The sequence below is a fragment of the Microcaecilia unicolor genome, chromosome 9 (assembly GCF_901765095.1).
Source record: "Microcaecilia unicolor chromosome 9, aMicUni1.1, whole genome shotgun sequence".
Lineage (NCBI taxonomy): Eukaryota > Metazoa > Chordata > Amphibia > Gymnophiona > Siphonopidae > Microcaecilia > Microcaecilia unicolor.
The window spans coordinates 7398866-7419043 of NC_044039.1; the positions used below are offsets into that span (position 1 = coordinate 7398866).

General features: G+C 46.9%; 1 protein-coding gene across 2 annotated transcripts in view; it reads right to left on the reverse strand.

Moving 5' to 3' along the window:
• Positions 1 to 20178, reverse strand: part of LOC115478171 (solute carrier family 23 member 2-like) — a 52681-nt gene that overhangs the window by 14425 nt on the left and 18078 nt on the right. For both annotated transcript variants that reach the window (XM_030215436.1, XM_030215435.1), the window contains 4 exons: positions 17879 to 18036; positions 13359 to 13518; positions 8827 to 9008; positions 2184 to 2304 (listed from right to left, as the gene is read on the reverse strand). In XM_030215436.1, coding sequence (XP_030071296.1) covers positions 2184 to 2304; positions 8827 to 9008; positions 13359 to 13518; positions 17879 to 18036 — 621 coding nt within the window. The remainder of the gene's footprint in view (positions 1 to 2183; positions 2305 to 8826; positions 9009 to 13358; positions 13519 to 17878; positions 18037 to 20178) is intronic.

The following is a 20178-nucleotide window of genomic DNA, read 5'->3' on the forward strand; positions in this document are numbered from 1 at the left end:
CCTTCCTCATGATCAAGGATACCCCACGAGGTGAGATTTTGCGTGGAGCCCCAGATCTTTGTCGATTGACAGTCATTTTGTACTTCTTCCATTTTCTTACTATGGCACCAACAGTTGTCTCCTTCTCGCCCAGCGTCTTACTGATGGTTTTGTAGCCCATTCCAGCCTTGTGCAGGTGTATGATCTTGTCCCTGACATCCTTAGACAGCTCCTTGCTCTTGGCCATTTTGTAGAGGTTAGAGTCTGACTGATTCACTGAGTCTGTGGACAGGTGTCTTTCATACAGGTGACCATTGCCGACAGCTGTCTGTCATGCAGGTAACGAGTTGATTTGGAGCATCTACCTGGTCTGTAGGGGCCAGATCTCTTACTGGTTGGTGGGGGATCAAATACTTATTTCCCTCTGCAGAATGCAAATAAATTCATATACTTTCCACAATGTGATTTTCCGGATTTAATTTGTGATGTGCTATCTCTCACTGTTACCAATAACCTACCCTTCAATTATGGGCTGCTCATGTCTTTGTCAGTGGGCAAACTTACAAAATCAGCAAGGGATCAAATACTTATTTCCCCCACTGTAGCTCATTTTGTATTCAGAAACAAACTCTGTAGGCTTGCTCAAAATACATGTTTTTAGTACTGATTTAAACCTCTTATAATTAGAATCCAATCTGAGATTATAAGGAAGGGTTATTTCAAATAGTCGGTGCCAAAAAGAAAATTACTACCACTACTACTTATCATTTCTATAGCGTTACGAGATGTACACAGCACCAGTGGCGTAGCTACATGGGGCCACGGGGGCATGGGTCCCCACAGATTACGCCCTGGCCCCCTCTACATCTGACCCCCCCATCGCTGCCCCCCCCGCCCCCCCATCCCCCCCCCCCCCGCCGCCGCCGCATCATCAGGTACCTTGTTTGCTGGCAGGGGTCCCCAACCCCCGCTAGCCGAAGAGTCTTCTTCAGCGCCGGTCGACTCCGGCGCCTTCGTTGTGTGATCATCTGTTTCTGATGCCTTACGTCCTGCACCGTGCATGTAGCCCCGTGCAGGACGTAAGGCATCAGAAACACATGATCGCACAACGAAGGCGCCGGAGTCGACCGGTGCTGAAGAAGACTCTTCGGCTGGAGGGGATTGGGTACCACCGCCAGCAAACAAGGTAGCTGATGCGGTGGCGGGGACAGGCGGGCGGCGGCGGGGGGGGGGGTTTGCAGTTGCGGCGGCGGGGGGGGGGGGTCGACGGCAGGGAGAGGTGGCTAAACAGTGCCCCCCCACTTCGGGCTTTAGCCCCCCCCCTCTCGCCGAGGTCTGCCTAAACCCCTGCACAGCACTGTACACTGAACATGTAAGAGACAGTGTCTGCTCGACAGAGCTTACAATCTAATCAGGACAGACAAAACAGAATATCCCTGTGTTTGTGTCACAACAAACGGCAGACATTTCAAACACCTTGAACTGTTACTTAAACTTAAATTCGGCAAATTTGTGTATGCAGACTGATTTTCAGCAAAACATTTCTAGCATTCACATTCATCATTTTCATTTGTTCACGTTACATTTCAAAGTACCTAAGTACCTAATTACAAGAGGACCTTACAAGACTGGGAGACTGGGCATCCAAATGGCAGATAACGTTTAATGTGAGCAAGTGCAAAGTGATGCATGTGGGAAAGAGGAACCTGAATTATAGCTATGTCATGCAAGGTTCCACGTTAGGAGTCACAGACAAAGAAAGGGATCTAGATGTCGTCGTTGACGATACATTGAAACCCTCTGCTTACAGCGGCAGCAGCTAAGAAAGTAAACTGAATGTTAGGCTCTTTAGGAAAGGAATGGAAAACAAAAATGAGGACTTTATAATGTCTTTGTATTGGTTCATGGTGCGACTGCACCTCGAATATTGCTGCTGGAACCCACCTCTTCCCTTTCGTGCGGCTGCCTGAGCAAAACAGGAAGTTACTTCAGGAGGCCACCGTAAAGGGAAGAGGTGGGTGCCGGTGGAGGCAGGGCAGTGTATGGGAATCGCTGCCGGGTTTGGAATGTCACTGTGACGAGGTAAAACGCCACGAAGTCGCCTCCCCTGAGATGCCGCTCGAGTGCTGCCTGAGGCCCCCGTCTCAGGTGGCCTAATGGTCAGGCTGCCCCTGTCCCTCCTCTACGACTCGGCAGCCACTCACAGGGAAGATCTGGAAGAGGTAGACTTTGAAGGACCGGCACTTCTTCGCTTTGCTGTACGTTGGGACTGGGACTGGCACATTTCGGAGGTACTGAGAGAACAGGATAATCAGGCAGGCAGTCCTAGAATGAGAAGAGAACATGCAGTGCAGTCAGGATGGAAAGTTCTAGGAACAGCTTGGGACAGTAAGCAGCATTGTGCAGTAGCTTATAACTCCAACAACTTTTCTGGGCAGGCTCAGCGGCCATGCTGGTCTTCCTCTGTCAGTATTTATTTACTAGTAAAAAAGGCCCGTTTCTGACACAAATGAAACGGGCACTAGCAAGGTTTTCCTTGGAGTGTGTAAGTTTGAGAGAATGTGTGTGAGAGTGACTGTGTGTGAGAGAGAGAGTGAATCTGTGAGTGTGTGTGGCTGCGAGTGTGTCTGTGAGAGAGAGAGTGTGTGTGCCTGGGGCCCCTCCCTCCCACCCAGTTCCAGTGTCCCCCCCTTCCTCCGTGTTCCAGGGTCGTTATCCCCCCTCCCTCCCTCCGAGTTCCAGGGTTGTCCCCCCGTTTTTTAAAAAGGTTTTTGTACAGGTGGTGCATTTTCCCCCCTCCTCCCCTCTCGTCCCCTCCTCCATGTTCCAGACCCCCTCCCTCCCTCCCCCTGAGATCCAAACCCCCCTCCCCCCAGTTCCAGACCCCTCCCTCCGAATTCCAGACCCCCTCCTCCAGACCCCTCCCGTTCTCCGAGTTCCAGACCCCACCTCCCTCTCTCCAAGTTCCAGACCCCACCTCCCTGCCCCCTCCCTACGATGTGCAGACCCCCCTTCCTCCGATTTCCCGACCCACCCTCAGAGTTCCTGACCCCTGGACCCCCCCTGCCGTGACCCTCGCGAGCCCCCCTTCCCGCCGCCAACCCTCCGGGCTTCGGAGCCCATCTGTGAAGAAAGTTATGGACACAGGCAGGCAGACGCATAGAATGTTGGAGGTGAGAATTATTATATAGGATTTGTAAAATTTGTTATACTGCAGGGTCACAAAAAGTATCAATGTGGTTTGCAATGTGGAACAGGACACATTTAATAACGATGGGGGAAATAAAACTCAATAACTGTTTGGGCCTGTTGGTCCTGGGTCTCGGAACCAAAAACCCAGCACCTCACCCATACAAATTCCCCAACTCTGATTTCTTAGGACCACCGGCCTGATAAGTACCAAAAACAACTATAAACAAAAGAAGCTTCTCACATTAATAAAGTTTATTCTTACCCAAGAATGTGAAAAATAAGAAATAATAAGAAATTAGTAGCAGCCAATAAAAAAGCAGGGTAGTGAGGGAATATAAAGGAAAGGGAGCTGCCATGTCACCTATTCCTTAGAATGCTGAGACAAACTAAGGAAGCTGGTCAGCGACCCCTCTGCCTTTCAGACCAGGCATTTATAAAGGGTTTCTCAGCCCAAAGTGCAAAGAACTGGTTTTTTTCCCAGGAATACATCATATAGGATATGTCATTTGTTTGGGACAATTGCCAAAAGGTACATAAAAAAATATTGCATTTCCTTAAAAGATACATTTCAGTCCTTTTGTTAAACAACCCAGAATACCGCCGCCAGACTCATATTTGGAAAAAACCAAATACGAAAGTGCAAAACCCCTAAGAGAGAAACTTCACTGGCTCCCACTCAAGGAACGCATTGCGTTCAAGATCTGCACGATTGTACACAAAATCATTCATGCAGACGCCCCAATCTACATGCTAAACCTCGTGGACTTGCCTCCCAGGAACGCCACAAGATCATCCCGCAAATTTCTCAATCTGCACTTCCCCAGCTGTAAAGGACTAAAATACAAGCTGATACACGCCAACACCTTCTCTTACATGTGCACGCAGCTGTGGAATGCATTACCTACAGCCCTGAAAGCTATTGACGAAATAACTAACTTCCGCAAATCTTTGAAGACACATCTCTTCAACAAAGCCTACAAAGAGAACCCATAGCCTCACAAAACTACCTCACCAATCCTTCCAATCTCTAAAGTCCACCTTCCATACTATCCTGCCTAACACCTTCCTTCTCTCTTCCCTTACTTAATCTCTATACAATACTAAGTGTATGTGATATCATGGAATGACAATGTCATAACAAACTCTGTAAACCACATTGAGCCTGCAAATAGGTGGGAAAATGTGGGATACAAATGCAATAAATAAAAATAAATCCTTATCTCACTTCAAAGGGTCAAAATCCAGTTCTCACCTTGCATTATGTCATTCTCCTTTCCTATCCCTTCAGGCTAGAAGAAACTTGTCTGTCTGCTTCCCTGTCAGTTGCTTTGTCCCTTTCACATGGTAATTATTTCTCAACAGATGGAAACCTGCTGCAGCCTAACAGTTTCCAACTGGCCTCTTTGAACACACTTATCGAAAACAGTGCACTCCATGACTCATTCAGGCTTATTTTCAGTGGCGATCCTAGGGTGGCTGACACCCGGGGCGGATCGCCGATACCCCCCCCCCCCCGGCGAAAGGACACACCTTCCCCCGGCGAAAGGACACCCCCCCGGGTGCATTTTTACCTGCTGGGGGGGGGGGGGGGTGCCGCGCACCTGTCTGCTTCGCTCGTTCCATGCTCCCTCTGCCCCGGAACAGGAAGTAACCTGTTCCAGGGCAGAGGAAGCAAGGAACGAGCGGAGCAGACAGGCGTGCGGACCCCCCCCCCCCCAGCAGCGTGCACCCGGGGCGGACCGCCCCCACCGCCCCCCCCAGGAATGTCACTGCTTATTTTCGAAAGAGAAGGGCGCCCATCTTTCGACACAAATTGGGAGATGGGCGTCCTTCTCCCAGGGTTGCCCAAATTGGCATAATTGAAAGCCGATTTTGGGCGCCCTCAACTTCTTTCTGTCGCAGGGATGACAAAATTTCACGGGGGCGCGTCGGAAGCATAGCGAAGGCGGGACTGGGCCGTGCTTAACACATGGGTGTCCTCGGCCGATAATGGAAAAAAGAAGGGCGTCCCTGACGAGCACTTGGCCGACTTTACTTGGTCCATTTTTTCTTGCGACCAAGCCTCAAAAAGGTGCCCAAACTGACTAGATGACCACTGGAGGAAATCGGGGATGACCTCCCCTTACTCCCCCAGTGGTCACTAACCTCATCCCACCCTAAAAAAAACCTTTTAAAATATTTTTTGCCAGCCTCAGATGTCATACCCAGCTCCCTGACAGCAGTATGCAGGTCCCTGGAGCAGTTTTAGTGGGTGCAGTGCACTTCAGGCAGGCGGACCCAGGCCCATCCCCCCCACTACCTGTTACACTTGTGGTGGTAAATGTGAGCCCTTCAAAACCCACCAGAAACCCACTGTACCCACATGTAGGTGCCCCCCTTCACCCCTTAGGGCTATGGTAGTGTTGTACAGTTGTGAGTAGTGGGTTTGGGGTTTTTTTGGGGGGGGGCTCAGCTCCTAAGGTAAGGGAGCTATTCACCTGGGAGCAATTTCTGAAGTCCACTGCAATGCCCCCTAGGGTACCTGGTTGGTGTCCTGGCATGTCAGGGGGACCAGTGCACTACGAATGCTAGCTCCTCCCACGACCAAATGACTTGGATTTGGTAGTTTCTGACTATTCTGAGATGGGCGTCCTCGGTTTCCATTATGGCCGAAAATTGGGGACAACCATCTCTAAGGTCGACCTAAATGTTGAGATTTGGGCACCCATCTTGTTTCGATAATACGGGTTCCCCCACCCCTTCGCCGGGACGTCCTGCGAGGACGTCCTCAGGAAAACTTGGGCGCCCCGTTCGATTATCATTGTCTTTCAATTACCAGGCCAGAAAGGGGGAAGAAGTGGGCGCTTAACTTGTTTGCTTGTGCTGGCCACCAAATGGCCTTGTTTGTTACTTTGTAATCCACAGAAGAAAAAAAATGTCTCCACACTTCACCCTCTGTAGATTATGGTTGTTCTTAATATTAATAAACACACTAACGCTCATATATTTAACACAAATCCCTTTTCACAACACTTGAGTAATTCTTATTAGTGGGTTTGTGGATATTGGCATTTATAGATCTCTGCTAATTTTCCGAAGACCTCAGTTTTACGGAGCTATGGTACACTTAACATTTTTTGCGTACCACTCTCCACTCGCCACCGGTCTTCTAAAGAAAATCTTTTTCATTTACTTTGTTGTTTCTATTGCTGGTTTTATAACTTTTATTTTTTAAACAATTTTTGTTAACCCTTAGGTATTCAATTGCTCTGCAGTTTTCAAGCAAACGCATTTACTATGGGTTGGTACTTAACTTAAAATGACTTTCTTGTCAAGGGGCTCTCTTGTCCGACATGACATCGTGTTTCGCCGTTTGTCTGTTTCAAGGCTATGTCCCCGTGTCGGCGTTATATTAAACATTACCAGCACTGGAACTGCATGGTCTTTGCACCCCCACCGACATAACACATAAGGAGGGAGTAATGAATAGCACAATATAATTACCAATACCATAATGCAAATTAAAACACAACACAGAGCACAAGGGGATCAAACAAGTAAGTGAAAAAGTCAAAGCGAGAAACTTCTGTTAAACAACCGGGTCATTAAAAACAGGTGTAAACCTCCTGTAAGAAGGGTCAGAACGCAGGGTGATAGGGAGTTGGTTGCAAAGATATGGGACCAAACAATCAAAAGCAGATGAACGTGATGACTGAAATACCAATTTACATAAGTACATAAGTACATAAGTAATGCCATACTGGGAAAAGACCAAGGGTCCATCGAGCCCAGCATCTTGTCCACGACAGCGGCCAATCCAGGCCAAGGGCACCTGGCAAGCTTCCCAAACGTACAAACATTCTATACATGTTATTCCTGGAATTTTGGATTTTTCCAAGACCGTTTAGTAGCGGTTTATGGACTTGTCCTTTAGGAAACCATCCAACCCCTTTTTAAACTCTGCTAAGCTAACCGCCTTCACCACTTTCTCCGGCAACGAATTCCAGAGTTTAATTACACGTTGGGTGAAGAAAACCTTTCTCCGATTTGTTTTAAATTTACTACACTGTAGTTTCATCGCATGCCCCCTAGTCCTAGTATTTTTGGAAAGCGTGAACAGACGCTTCACGTCCACCTGTTCCACTCCCCTCATCATTTTATATACCTCTATCATGTCTCCCCTCAGCCGTCTCTTCTCCAAGCTGTATAGCCCTAGCCTCCTTAGTCTTTCTTCATAGGGAAGTCGTCCCATCCCCGCTATCATTTTAGTCGCCCTTCGCTGCACCTTTTCCAATTCTACTATATCTTTCTTGAGATGCGGCGACCAGAATTGAACACAATACTCAAGGTGCGGTCGCACCATGGAGCGATACAACGGCATTATAATTTCCTGAAGGATGGGCACCACAAGAAGATTGGAATCCAAGGACCGTAATGATTGATATGGCATAAAGTGGTTAAATAAATAAACTGGGCAACCAGAATAGAAAGATTTATGCGCCGAAAGGAGAATCTCAAACTGGATTCTGCCAATGTTGCTCAATCAGTAAAGGTGTTATATGGTCAAAACGGTTTGGTTTATAGAGCAGTCTACATGCAATGTTCTAATGGTGAAGGTTTTTGAAGCCAGATGCCCCTTCCTATGAAAAATGGATAGAGAGGAAAAAACATGTATGAAGCCCCACAAAGATCTGAAACCCCTGTATGGAAGCTCAGGCCACAATCATCCCTTAAGCTATCAAGCGGCCAACCAACTTTTCAGCCATTTGTTTAGCTGATGCGCTGAGCCTGAGGGTGACCCCCGGGGGCGAGTATACATGCAGGGCACCACGCTGAAGCAGGGACCCAGAATGTTCTTCCTGCCAATGCATAAGAAGGTACATTGTGCTACCCTGTTACATTTGCTATTGAACATCCCATTTCAGCCATCTTTTCTTAGGCAAATGCTTCCTAGGCATCTACTTATGACATTAACTGATCAGCAAAATCAGGCTACAGGTCATACTTTCTTAATTGTTTACTATACAATTCAGCTTTTAGGACTGAACTCAGCACTGAATTAAATTTGTAGGACAAATGCTATCATGACTGGTAATTCACATGGCCAATTGGCTTTCTCGCCTCCCATCAAACATATAAACGGCGAGTGACCGTACTCACTCGCAAATACGCAGTAGAGACTTCCCTCTCTGCCCCGCCCCCGCTTCAATACGTGATGATGGGGCGGGACAGAGAGGGAAGTCTCTACTGGCATGCTGCAGACGTCGGAACCGCTCCCCCTCCCCCGGAGTCGCCGCCGCCCCTCCATCTGGCCCGAGCACTGTGAACTTACATCACCACGCAGCAGCACGCACATCAGCAAAGCTGCCGTTGGGCTTCCTTCTCTGCCTTTGTCCCGCCCTTGCCGACGTTACGTCACACGAGGGCGGGACACAGCCAGAGAAGGAAGCCCGCCCTGACGGCAGCTTTGCTGATGTGCCTGCTGCTGCGTGGTGATGTAAGTTCACAGTGCTGCTCGGGCCGGGTGGAGGGGCGGCGGCGGCGGCGAATCCGGGGGGGGGGCTCGGAAACCCCCCCATTCCAAAAGTAGCCCGTTTTCACGGGCTCAACGGCTAGTAATGTTATAATGCACTCTTATCTCTTTATTAATCAACAGGAGATCTACCCCAAACTTACAAGGCTGCGATTCCCCAGTGTGTTCCAGCATCGTTGCCTGCAGTCTCGAAGAGTGGCAGAGCAATTAGAGTTATGGTTGGGGCGATTGTTAAAGGGCCGATAAAGCGCATTAGAAATCCAATCAGACCAGAAAATCCTACGAATATCTGGAAACAGGAAGCCACCATGATTGCGCCCTGAAGCTAGAGAGAGAGAAAGAGAGAGAATTTAATTAAAAAAAAACATATTACAAGAGTTAAAAAAAGTCATATCAAGCGACTGTTGCCCATTTTCCTTTTACTCTTGAGTTTTTAAATCTGATCGAGTCTCAGGGGCAGATATTAAAGACCGCAGGAGGTAGACTGGTTAAATTCCCATGGTTGGTGCTGAGCCAAGTAATTCAATGCCAGGCTATTTCTGGTGACCGTCATTGAATATCTGGTTAAAGATAACCAGCTAAGTCGATATTCAGACTTAGCCAGTTATCTTTAAACTGGCCACGTTTTCACGCAGCCAAATATGGCCGCTAAACTGGCTTTAAAAACCGGCAGTTATCCAGCTATATCAGGCGATATAACCGGCTATCTGCAAGGCGCTAACCGTGCATATTCAGGGGGAATAGTCGGTTATCCCCCACTGAATATCGGCGGATAGCCGGTTAAGCGCTATTTAGCTGGTTAGCAGGGAGGAGCATATTTAGATATCTCCCCTGTTTCTTGATAGATTGAAGATTAATTCCCTTGAAAAAGCTTTGAAGTGAAACGTGGCTCCACGTTGGGGATTATTATGGAGTCAGAATTTTAATCACAAAGCACTAGTTTTATGGTGTCTGGAGGTGCCACAGTCAGCGCACATCGCCAATCAAGATAAGTTTCATTCTCCTATAAATTTTTACATTATATAACATTCCGAGTATTTAACTCGCATTGTAAATGGAAGGAAGGAAGGGCATGTGCAATGATGTTTGGTGACTGTGTACCCTTTCCAGAGTTTGTTTTGGTGACATTAAGAATTGAATGATATCCAACACCAGGCTTATTGTTTCAATCCCATACCTGGTTAAGTAATTAGCAACCATTCTGGCCAATAAATAGTACTGAATATCAGAGGGCAAGAGGATAATTTTAGTCATGTCTAGTTTCTACATGTGCGTGATGTATTTTATGTATGTGTTTCCCAAGTCGGTCCTGGAGTACCCCTTGCCGATCAGGTTTTCAGGATATCCATGAAAGACATTTGCATGCAATGGAGGCAGGGTATGCAAATCTCTTTCATGCATATTCATTGCGGATATCCTGAAAACCAGGGGGTATTACAACAACATCACAAACCCCGCTACACATACCAGCAAATATATTCAACAACTCAGAGAGGATCCAATCCTAAAAGCAGTGGAACTAAGAAGCTTTCTCAATTTTATAGCTGCCGCTGCGGGTGAAAAGTGTCTGCGCACTTCTCACTTTGCGGAATTTGCTGAATTTTCAAAACAGAAGCACACACATGCCCCCTAATTCTAGAAAGCCGTGCCCCGTTGCACAAGGTTGCACGTGCAAGAGATAGAATAGTGTCAGTTGCTTAGATAACTTAACAGCGTAATTAACTACTAATTGGCATTAATGACCAATTATTGGCTATAATTCGTCTTAATTGGCAGTAACGTGTGCAGCTGGCCTTAGTTGCTATTCTATAACATGTGTGTGCAAATTCCAGAGTGCATAATTGCAAGGGGGTGTGAACCAGGGAGAGTGGGTTGAGGTGTGACCTGGACTTGTGACCTGGATCGGCCACTATTGGCTTGATGGATCTTAGGTCTGTCCTAGTATGGCAATGCTTTTGTTCTCTTCTGCAGCACAAAAGAAAGTGGAAAAGAAACCAACTTCAAGAGATCAGTCCAAACTCAGGGCAAGATGCTCCAATAAACAATTGTTTATTGGAGCATCTTACCCTGAGTTTTGTGCTGTTGAATTTTTGTGGATATTGTGAACCCCCTTTTGGCTTTGTGTTTGTTCTCTTCTGCCCATCTTCCCATCTTTTCTGCCTTCCCCTCTACCCCCATGATCCAGCATCTCCCCCTCTCTCCTCTTTTCACCTTATGACAGTCCAGCATCTCCGTGCTCTTTTATCCCCCCATAGTTCAGCATCCTATGTTGCTCTCCCCGACCTGCTGGTCCATCATAACTCTGTACTCCTTCCCTAATTCTTTGCCTCTACAGCTTTTGTGCCATGTCAGGTGCAGCAGGAAGGCCAGGAGCAAAAACACGTAGACACGGGGCTTCGGTACCAATGAACGCTGAAGGCCTGTCATGTCTCCACTCTCTCCCACACAGAGGTCCTGTTTCAGAATGGGTGGGAACAAGGCAAGCCTTCAGCATTCTTAGATACTAAAACCGCATGCTTCCTGCTTGTCTTATCTGTTGGCCTTCCTGCTACCACTGAAGTAACATAGTAACATAGTAGATGACGGCAGAAAAAGACCTGCACGGTCCATCCAGTCTGCCCAACAAGATAAACTCACATGTGCTACTTTTTGTGTATACCTTACCTTGATTTGTACCTGTCCTTTTCAGGGCACAAACCGTATAAGTCTGCCCAGCACTATCCCCGCCTCCCAACCACTAGCCCCGCCTCCCACCACCGGTTCTGGCACAGACCGTATAAGTCTGCCCAGCACTATCCCCGCCTCCCAACCACCAGCCCCGCCTCCCACCACCGGTTCTGGCACAGACCGTATAAGTCTGCCCAGCACTATCCCCGCCTCCCAACCACCAGCCCCGCCTCCCACCACTGGCTCTGGCATAGACCGTATAAGTCTGCCCAGCACTAACCCCGCCTCCCAACCACCAGCCCCGCCTCCCACCACCGGTTCTGGCACAGACCGTATAAGTCTGCCCAGCACCATCTCCGCCTCCCGCCACTGGCTGTTCCACCCAATCTCGGCTAAGCTCCTTAGGATCCATTCCTTCTGAACAGGATTCCTTTATGCTTATCCCACGCATGTTTGAATTCCGTTACCGTTTTCATTTCCACCACCTCCCGCGGGAGGGCATTCCAAACATCCACTACTCTCTCCGTGAAAAAATACTTCCTGACATTTTTCTTGAGTCTGCCCCCATTCAATCTCATTTCATGTCCTCTTGTTGTCATGTGGTCTCACTGGCTGTGGGTGGGTGTTGGGGGGGTGGGTGTTGGGGGAGGGTCTGAGCCAAAAGTAGAAGGATCCAGGTTCCCTACTACTACTACTACTACTATTTAGCATTTCTATAGCGCTACAAGGCATACGCAGCGCTGCACAAACATAGAAGAAAGACAGTCCCTGCTCAAAGAGCTTACAATCTAATAGACAAAAAATAAAGTAAACAAATCAAATCAATTATTGTGTAGAGGAAGGAGGAGGGTAGGTGGAGGCAGGTGGTCACGAGTCAAAAGCGATGTTAAAGAGGTGGGCTTTCAGTCTAGATTTAAAGGTGGCCAAGGATGGGGCAAGACGTAGGGGCTCAGGAAGTTTATTCCAGGCGTAGGGTGCAGCGAGACAGAAGGCGCGAAGTCTGGAGTTGGCATTAGTGGAGAAGGGAACAGATAAGAAGGATTTATCCATGGAGCGGAGTGCACGGGAAGGGGTGTAGGGAAGGACGAGTGTGGAGAGATACTGGGGAGCAGCAGAGTGAGTACATTTGCCCTTGGCTCTCATGCTATTGCATGCAAATATATCTCATTTACATTAATTATGGATGGTCTGAAAAATATGATCTCGGTGAGTATCACTGCCATACATTTTTCTGGTGCTACAATCTCAATCTCAGCTTTGCCTATGTTGTTCCTTCTGATCTGAGATGCTCTGAGTTTATCGAATGCTGGGGTCCTGTTCATAGCTCTGATATACAGCTGAATCCTTGTCAGTGCAGATATTACCTTTTCAGGTCTGGGAGCTACCAATTGAGGGCACCCCCCCAGATATTTCAAATATTGTATCCCACAGAATCCACCAATATACCTCTATAGTGATCTACAGTTTTTTTGCTATTTTGTTCTATGGTCTCTTATGCAGATACCTCGTCTTTATTTATTCAAAATTATGTAGTAGAGCCTGACATAAGTATTGCCATACTGGGACAGACCGAATGTCCATCAAGACCAGTATCCTATTTCCAATCCAGGTCACAAGTACCTGGCAAGATCCCAAAACAGTAAAAACTAATTTTATACTGCTTATCCTAGAAATAAGCTTTGGATTTTCCCAAGTCCATCTTAATAGTGGTTTATGGACTTTTCATTTAGGAAATTATCCAAACCCTTTTTTTTTAACCCTGCTAAGTTAACTGATTTTACCACATTTTCTGGCAACAAATTCCAGAGTTTAATTATGCATTGCGTGAAGAAATATTTTCTCTGGTTTGTTTTGAATTTATTACTTAGTAAATATACAGACAGAAAGCGAGGCAGAGCCCTGCAGTCCCAGTGCTCTTGTACTCAGAACCCAACCACAAACATCACCTGCTACTTACTGGGTCATCGAGCTGCTTTGCCTTACATTTATGAAAGAAAACACAGATTACCTCTCTCATCCTTGACTGCCAGACATCAATAAACTCCGGTGAAGTGGAATTCACTAGGCTGGCGTTCTGCGTCCACTCAGGGCATCTCCACATAGGGAGGGACAGCATGGACAGAGTGGGTGTCAAGAATGCAAATGTTCCACCTTGAAGAATCGGTAACCTGAAAACAGAAAGGACAATAGCAGAGCTGCCAAGGGGGCCGACCTCCTATGCGGGAGATTTAGGACCTGCCCCGCCCACTCACAACTCCACCCAACCCCACCTACAGCAGCACCAGCGGCAGCAGTAGATTCCTTCCTAAAACATCATTCCCTCCTGCCACGGGACCAGCAGCAGTAGCAGATGACATTTTAGGAAGGCCTTTCCTGCTGCTGCTGGAAGGGGAGGCCACTCAGCGGGAGATCCCAGCTTCTCGGTGGCAGGACTGGCCTAATAGTTAGTGCAGTGGGCTTTGATCGTGGTTACTTGGGTTTGATTCCTACTGCAGCTCCTTGTGACCTTGGGAAAGTCACTTAACCCTCCATTGCCCCAGGTAAAAAAAATCTGAGGGCCCCTTTTACCAAGCTGCGGCAAGAGGGGGCTGGCGTCGGCGTGTGTTTTACACCAGGGGTGTAGCCAGACTTCGGTGGGAGGGGGGTCCAGAGCCTGAGGTGAGGGGGCACATTTTAGCCCCCCTCCAGCGCCACCGCTCCCCCCCCCCCACCATTGCCGTCGCCGCCACCACCAACAACTTTGCCCCCCCTGCCGCCGACCCTCTCGGCTCGGCAGGACGTCAGAAACAGAAGGAAGCCTTTTGCGAGAAGAGGACCTCGGCTGGCGGGGGTTGGGGTCCCCCGCCAGCAAAGGCAGGTGACGGCAATGGCGGGTTGGCGGCAGGTCATTGGCAGGGGGGTCCAGGGCCAAATCTACGGGGCCCTAGGCCCCCCTGGCCCCACGTAGCTATGCCACTGTTTTACACGCACACCGAGGCCCCCTTTTACCGCAGCTGGTAAAAGAGATGTCTCGCCTTCCTGCAGGAAATGGCCATGTGGCAAGTAAAGCACTTGCCATGCAGCTATTTTTTTTGGGGGGGGGAGCCCTTACTGCCACCCATTGAGTTGGCGGTAAGAGCTCCTGCGTTAACCTGGCGGTAACCGGGCAGCCTGCAGCACTGCCTGATTACTGTGGGGCGCACTCCGTCGCTACAAAACTAAATACATTTTTGTATTGATGGCGCGCTAGGGGTGGGAAGTACTGTTGGGCTGCGGCGGTAGCCCGGTGGTACTTCCTGTATAGCGGGCGGTAAGCCCGCGTTGGTCAGAGGAAGGAAAGTCCCTAGTCAGTCTAGTAGTATCTTCTCTTGATGGATTACTAATCCCTAAATAATTAAAATGTCCCTTTAACTAGGAAAGTGAGCATTGAATGAAAGGACACCTTTGTCTTCCCGGGGTTTTTTTTTTTTTTTTTCAAAACATTCCAAAACAAGAACTGGAATTGGGTTCGATGCTGGAAGGAAAGAAGGTGAACAATAATGAGGCAGAACCTGTGACCCAGGCAGAACCAGATGAAGGTCTACAGACAGGAAGAAATCCCATCTAGTAGTTTATCATCAGAATCTCTGTATCAGTCCTCTACTGTAGTTCTGTCTCAGGACTGCTGGGCGTTGACTATAATTACAGGTTGCCCTTCTTCCTCAGATCGGAAATAAGCAAATGTGCTAGCTGACAGTGTATATAAGTGAAAACATTCAAGCATTACTATGACAGTAAAATAGATACCATTGGAGATTCTACATGGAATGTTGCTACTATTGGAGATTCTACATGGAATGTTGCTACTATTGGACATTCTACATGGAATGTTGCTATTCCACTAGCAACATTCCATGTAGAAGGCTGCGCAGGCTTCTGTTTCTGTGAGTCTGACGTCCTGCACGTACGTGCAGGACGTCAGACTCACAGAAGCAGAAGCCTGCGCGGCCACATTGGTGATCTGCAAGGGCTGACTTCTACATGGAATGTTGCTAGTGGAATAGCAACATTCCATGTAGAATCTATAGAAATCAAACAAAATAAAACATGGAAAAGAAAATAAGATGATACCTTTTTTATTGGACATAACTTAATACATTTCTTGATTAGCTTTCGAAGGTCGCCCTTCTTCCTCAGATCGGAAATAAGCAAATGTGCTAGCTGACAGTGTATATAAGTGAAAACATTCAAGCATTACTATGACAGTAAAATAGATACCATTGGAGATTCTACATGGAATGTTGCTACTATTGGAGATTCTACATGGAATGTTGCTACTATTGGACATTCTACATGGAATGTTGCTATTCCACTAGCAACATTCCATGTAGAAGGCTGCGCAGGCTTCTGTTTCTGTGAGTCTGACGTCCTGCACGTACGTGCAGGACGTCAGACTCACAGAAGCAGAAGCCTGCGCGGCCACATTGGTGATCTGCAAGGGCTGACTTCTACATGGAATGTTGCTAGTGGAATAGCAACATTCCATGTAGAATCTATAGAAATCAAACAAAATAAAACATGGAAAAGAAAATAAGATGATACCTTTTTTATTGGACATAACTTAATACATTTCTTGATTAGCTTTCGAAGGTCGCCCTTCTTCCTCAGATCGGAAATAAGCAAATGTGCTAGCTGACAGTGTATATAAGTGAAAACATTCAAGCATTACTATGACAGTAAAATAGATACCATTGGAGATTCTACATGGAATGTTGCTACTATTGGAGATTCTACATGGAATGTTGCTACTATTGGACATTCTACATGGAATGTTGCTATTCCACTAGCAACATTCCATGTAGAAGGCTGCGCAGACTTCTGCTTCTGTGAGTCTGACGTCCTGCACGTATGTGCAGGACGTCAGACTCACAGAAGCAGAAGCCTGCGCGGCCACATTGGTGATCTACAAGGGCTGACTTCTACATGGAATGTTGCTAGTGGAATAGCAACATTCCATGTAGAATCTATAGAAATCAAACAAAATAAAACATGGAAAAGAAAATAAGATGATACCTTTTTTTATTGGACATAACTTAATACATTTCTTGATTAGCTTTCAAAGGTTGCCCTTCTTCCTCAGATCGGAAATAAGCAAATGTGCTAGCTGACAGTGTATATAAGTGAAAACATTCAAGCATTACTATGACAGTCTGACAGGGTGGGAGGATGGGGGTGGGTCGGAGGTATGCATGGGGACATCAAAGCATATCATTGATATTCTAACAGGATGGGTGTGGATAGGTGAGGGGTGGGGTGATCAACAGAGACATACAGCTTTATGGTTTATAATGGGTTAGGAACCCCAGGTCCTTGTTAAGTCCTTTCTGTTGGGTGTTAAAATATTCAATCATTCTGACTTCAAAGGTCTTACGTTCTTGTATGGTTTTAAAGTTACCTTTCAGTATTCTCACTGTGAAATCACTGGTACAGTGTCCTGGTTCTGTGAAGTGCTGTCCCACCGGGGTGGGGGCCCTACTGGCTGTATTGTTCATGTGATGTTTATGTAAATTGAATCTTGTCTTAAGCATCTGGCCTGTTTCTCCAATATAGCATCCTTTGTTACATTTTTTACACTGAATGATATATACCACATTGGAAGATGAGCAAGTGAAAGATTCCTTTATGTTGAATATCTTTCCTTTGTGGATGACTGTGGGGTCCTGTGAAATATTTTGGCATAGTTTGCAACTGGATAAATTACAGGGAAGTGTGCCCTTCTGTTCCTTTTCAGTCATAGTAATGCTTGAATGTTTTCACTTATATACACTGTCAGCTAGCACATTTGCTTATTTCCGATCTGACGAAGAAGGGCAACCTTCGAAAGCTAATCAAGAAATGTATTAAGTTATGTCCAATAAAAAAGGTATCATCTTATTTTCTTTTCCATGTTTTATTTTGTTTGATTTCTATTGATAACATTAAGAGTGGACTAACACAGCTACCACACTCCTCTACTATAATTACAGAAAATAATCACATGGCCTTTGGATTCAAACTACATGCTGGATCCTGAGCTGGATTTAATTAGTCTTTACCTCATACCTTTTTTTTTGATTCATAGTTCAAGGGAAGTTACATTCAGTCACAGTAGATATTTCTTGCCCCAGAGGCTTTTTTACTAAGCTGCGTTAGGCGCTAACTCGTTCCCAATGCCGCAAAAATGGCCTAATGCAGAACGCGCTAAAGCATTTCACGTTCGTTTTGTGCTAACTGTGCGGTAACACCCCCCAGCCAGTCAGGTTTCCAAGATATCCACAATGAATATTCATGAGAGATTTGCATGCAGTGAAGGCAGTGCATGCAAATCTCTCTCACAAATAATCATTGTGGGTATCCTGAGAACCCGACTGGCTGGGGTGCCTCCAGGACCAGGTTTTGGAACCATCGCACTAAGCTACTCCTCCATTCCAGTAATGCCCTGCCTCTTGGCTACGTTAAAAATCATAGTTCTTTGGGGCCTGCCTGGATGGGTGGGGAAGGCAATTTTACTGTAGTTTTGCTTTCACTTACCTGACCCCAAATGTGACCTGAAGAAGGGTGCAAATCCCTGAGACAAAGAAGATGGTGCTGATGAGGTGGCTCTGGGTCAGGGGGTCGTGCTGCAGACATAGCTCCTTGGACAAGATCAGAGGGATGGCCACAATCCCGCCCAAAGCTGTCAAGTAGTGCTGAAGACAAGAAAAGGAGGAGACACATCATATCATATTCATATCACCCCTCTCCTCAGGTCACTTCACTGGCTTCCGATCAGATACTGCATACAGTTCAAGCTTCTCCTTCTTACCTACAAATGCACTCAGTCTGCAGCCCCTCATTACCTCTCTACCCTCATCTCCCCTTACGTTCCCGCCCGAAACCTCCGCTCACAGGACAAATCCCTCCTCTCAGTACCCTTCTCCACCACCGCCAACTCCAGGCTCCGCCCATTCTGCCTCGCCCTATGCCTGTAACAAACTTCCTGAGCCCCTACGCCAAGCCCCCTCCCTACCCATCTTCAAATCCTTGCTCAAGGCCCACCTCTTCAATGTTGCTTTCGGCACCTAACCTTTATACCTTTCAGGAAATCTAGACTGCCCCAATTTGACTGCCCCTACTTGACTGACTGTACATTTGTCCATTAGATTGTAAGCTCTTTGAGCAGGGACTGCCCTTCTGTATTAAATTGTACAGCACTGTGGAGGAGTGGCCTAGTGGTTAGGGTGGTGGACTCTGGTCCTGGGGAACTGAGGAACTGAGTTTGATTCCCACTTCAGGCACAGGCAGCTCCTTGTGACTCTGGGCAAGTCACTTAACTCTCCATTGCCCCATGTAAGCCGCATTGAGCCTGCCATGAGTGGGAAAGCGCAGGGTACAAATGTAACAAAAATAAAATAGATACTATTGGAGATTCTACATGGAATGTTGCTACTATTGGAGATTCTACATGGAATGTTGCTATTCCACTAGCAACATTCCATGTAGAAGGCTGCGCAGGCTTCTGTTTCTGAGTAACATACATACATAGTAGATGATGGCAGAAAAAGACCTGCATGGTCCATCCAGTCTGCCCAACAAGAGTACATGGAATGTTGCTAGTGGAATAGCAACATTCCATGTAGAATCTCCAATAGTAGCAACATTCCATGTAGAATCTCCAATAGTATCTATTTTATTTTTGTTACATTTGTACCCTGCGCTTTCCCACTCATGGCAGGCTCAATGCGGCTTACATGGGGCAATGGAGGGTTAAGTGACTTGCCCAGAGTCACAAGGAGCTGCCTGTGCCTGAAGTGGGAATTGAACTCAGTTCCTCAGGACCAAAGTCCACCACCCTAACCACTAGGCCACTCCTTCACTGTTGCTACTATTTGAGATTCTACATGGAATGTTGCTATTCCACTAGCAACATTCCATGTAGAAGTCGGCCCTTGCAGATCACCAATGTGGCCGCGCAGGCTTCTGCTTCTGTGAGTCTGACGTCAGACTCACAGAAACAGAAGCCTGCGCAGCCTTCTACATGGAATGTTGCTAGTGGAATAGCAGCATTCCATGTAGAATCTCCAATATCAGCAACATTCCATGTAGAATCTCCAATAGTATCTATTTTAATTTTGTTACATTTGTACCCTGCGCTTTCCCACTCATGGCAGGCTCAATGCGGCTTACATGGGGCAATGGAGGGTTAAGTGACTTGCCCAGAGTCACAACGAGCTGCCTGTGCCTGAAGTGGGAATCGAACTCAGTTCCTCAGAACCAAAGTCCACCACCCTAACCACTGGGCCACTCCTCCACTTTCTCTTCTCTACTTATATTTTGTGACTCACCAGTAAACCATAAACCATAATGATAATGATATAGATTAACATGCTAAACACGCATTGAAAATTCTTGAGAACTGCTGAGCTGCATTTCAGTATAACGAGATTAAAAAAAAGTCTTGCTTAACCGACAGCAAACTGTGGGGATGAGAGAGCTCAGCCTTCCATCAACTGAGGGTTGATTATTAGCAAAGGTGATATCCCATAGCTGACCTCTGCAAAACAGGCAAATTTCAACTATGCGTCCCATGTATGATAACACAGAGTTTATAACATGTGAAGTAGAGCAGCGTAACCTCCACATTCTTCTCAGGCGACAACATGCTCAGATATCCATCTTCCTAATAATTATTAAACGCCACCACACTCATCTCTTTATTGCCTGGCAGATTCTGATGGTCAGTTCTAATCAGTGCGTTTTTTCTAGCAAAAGAGATGCCGGTCCTCAAATGCCTGGCCACCCTTCAGGGGGTGGGGTGATCACTCAGGAACCCACCCTACAATAACCAGGCC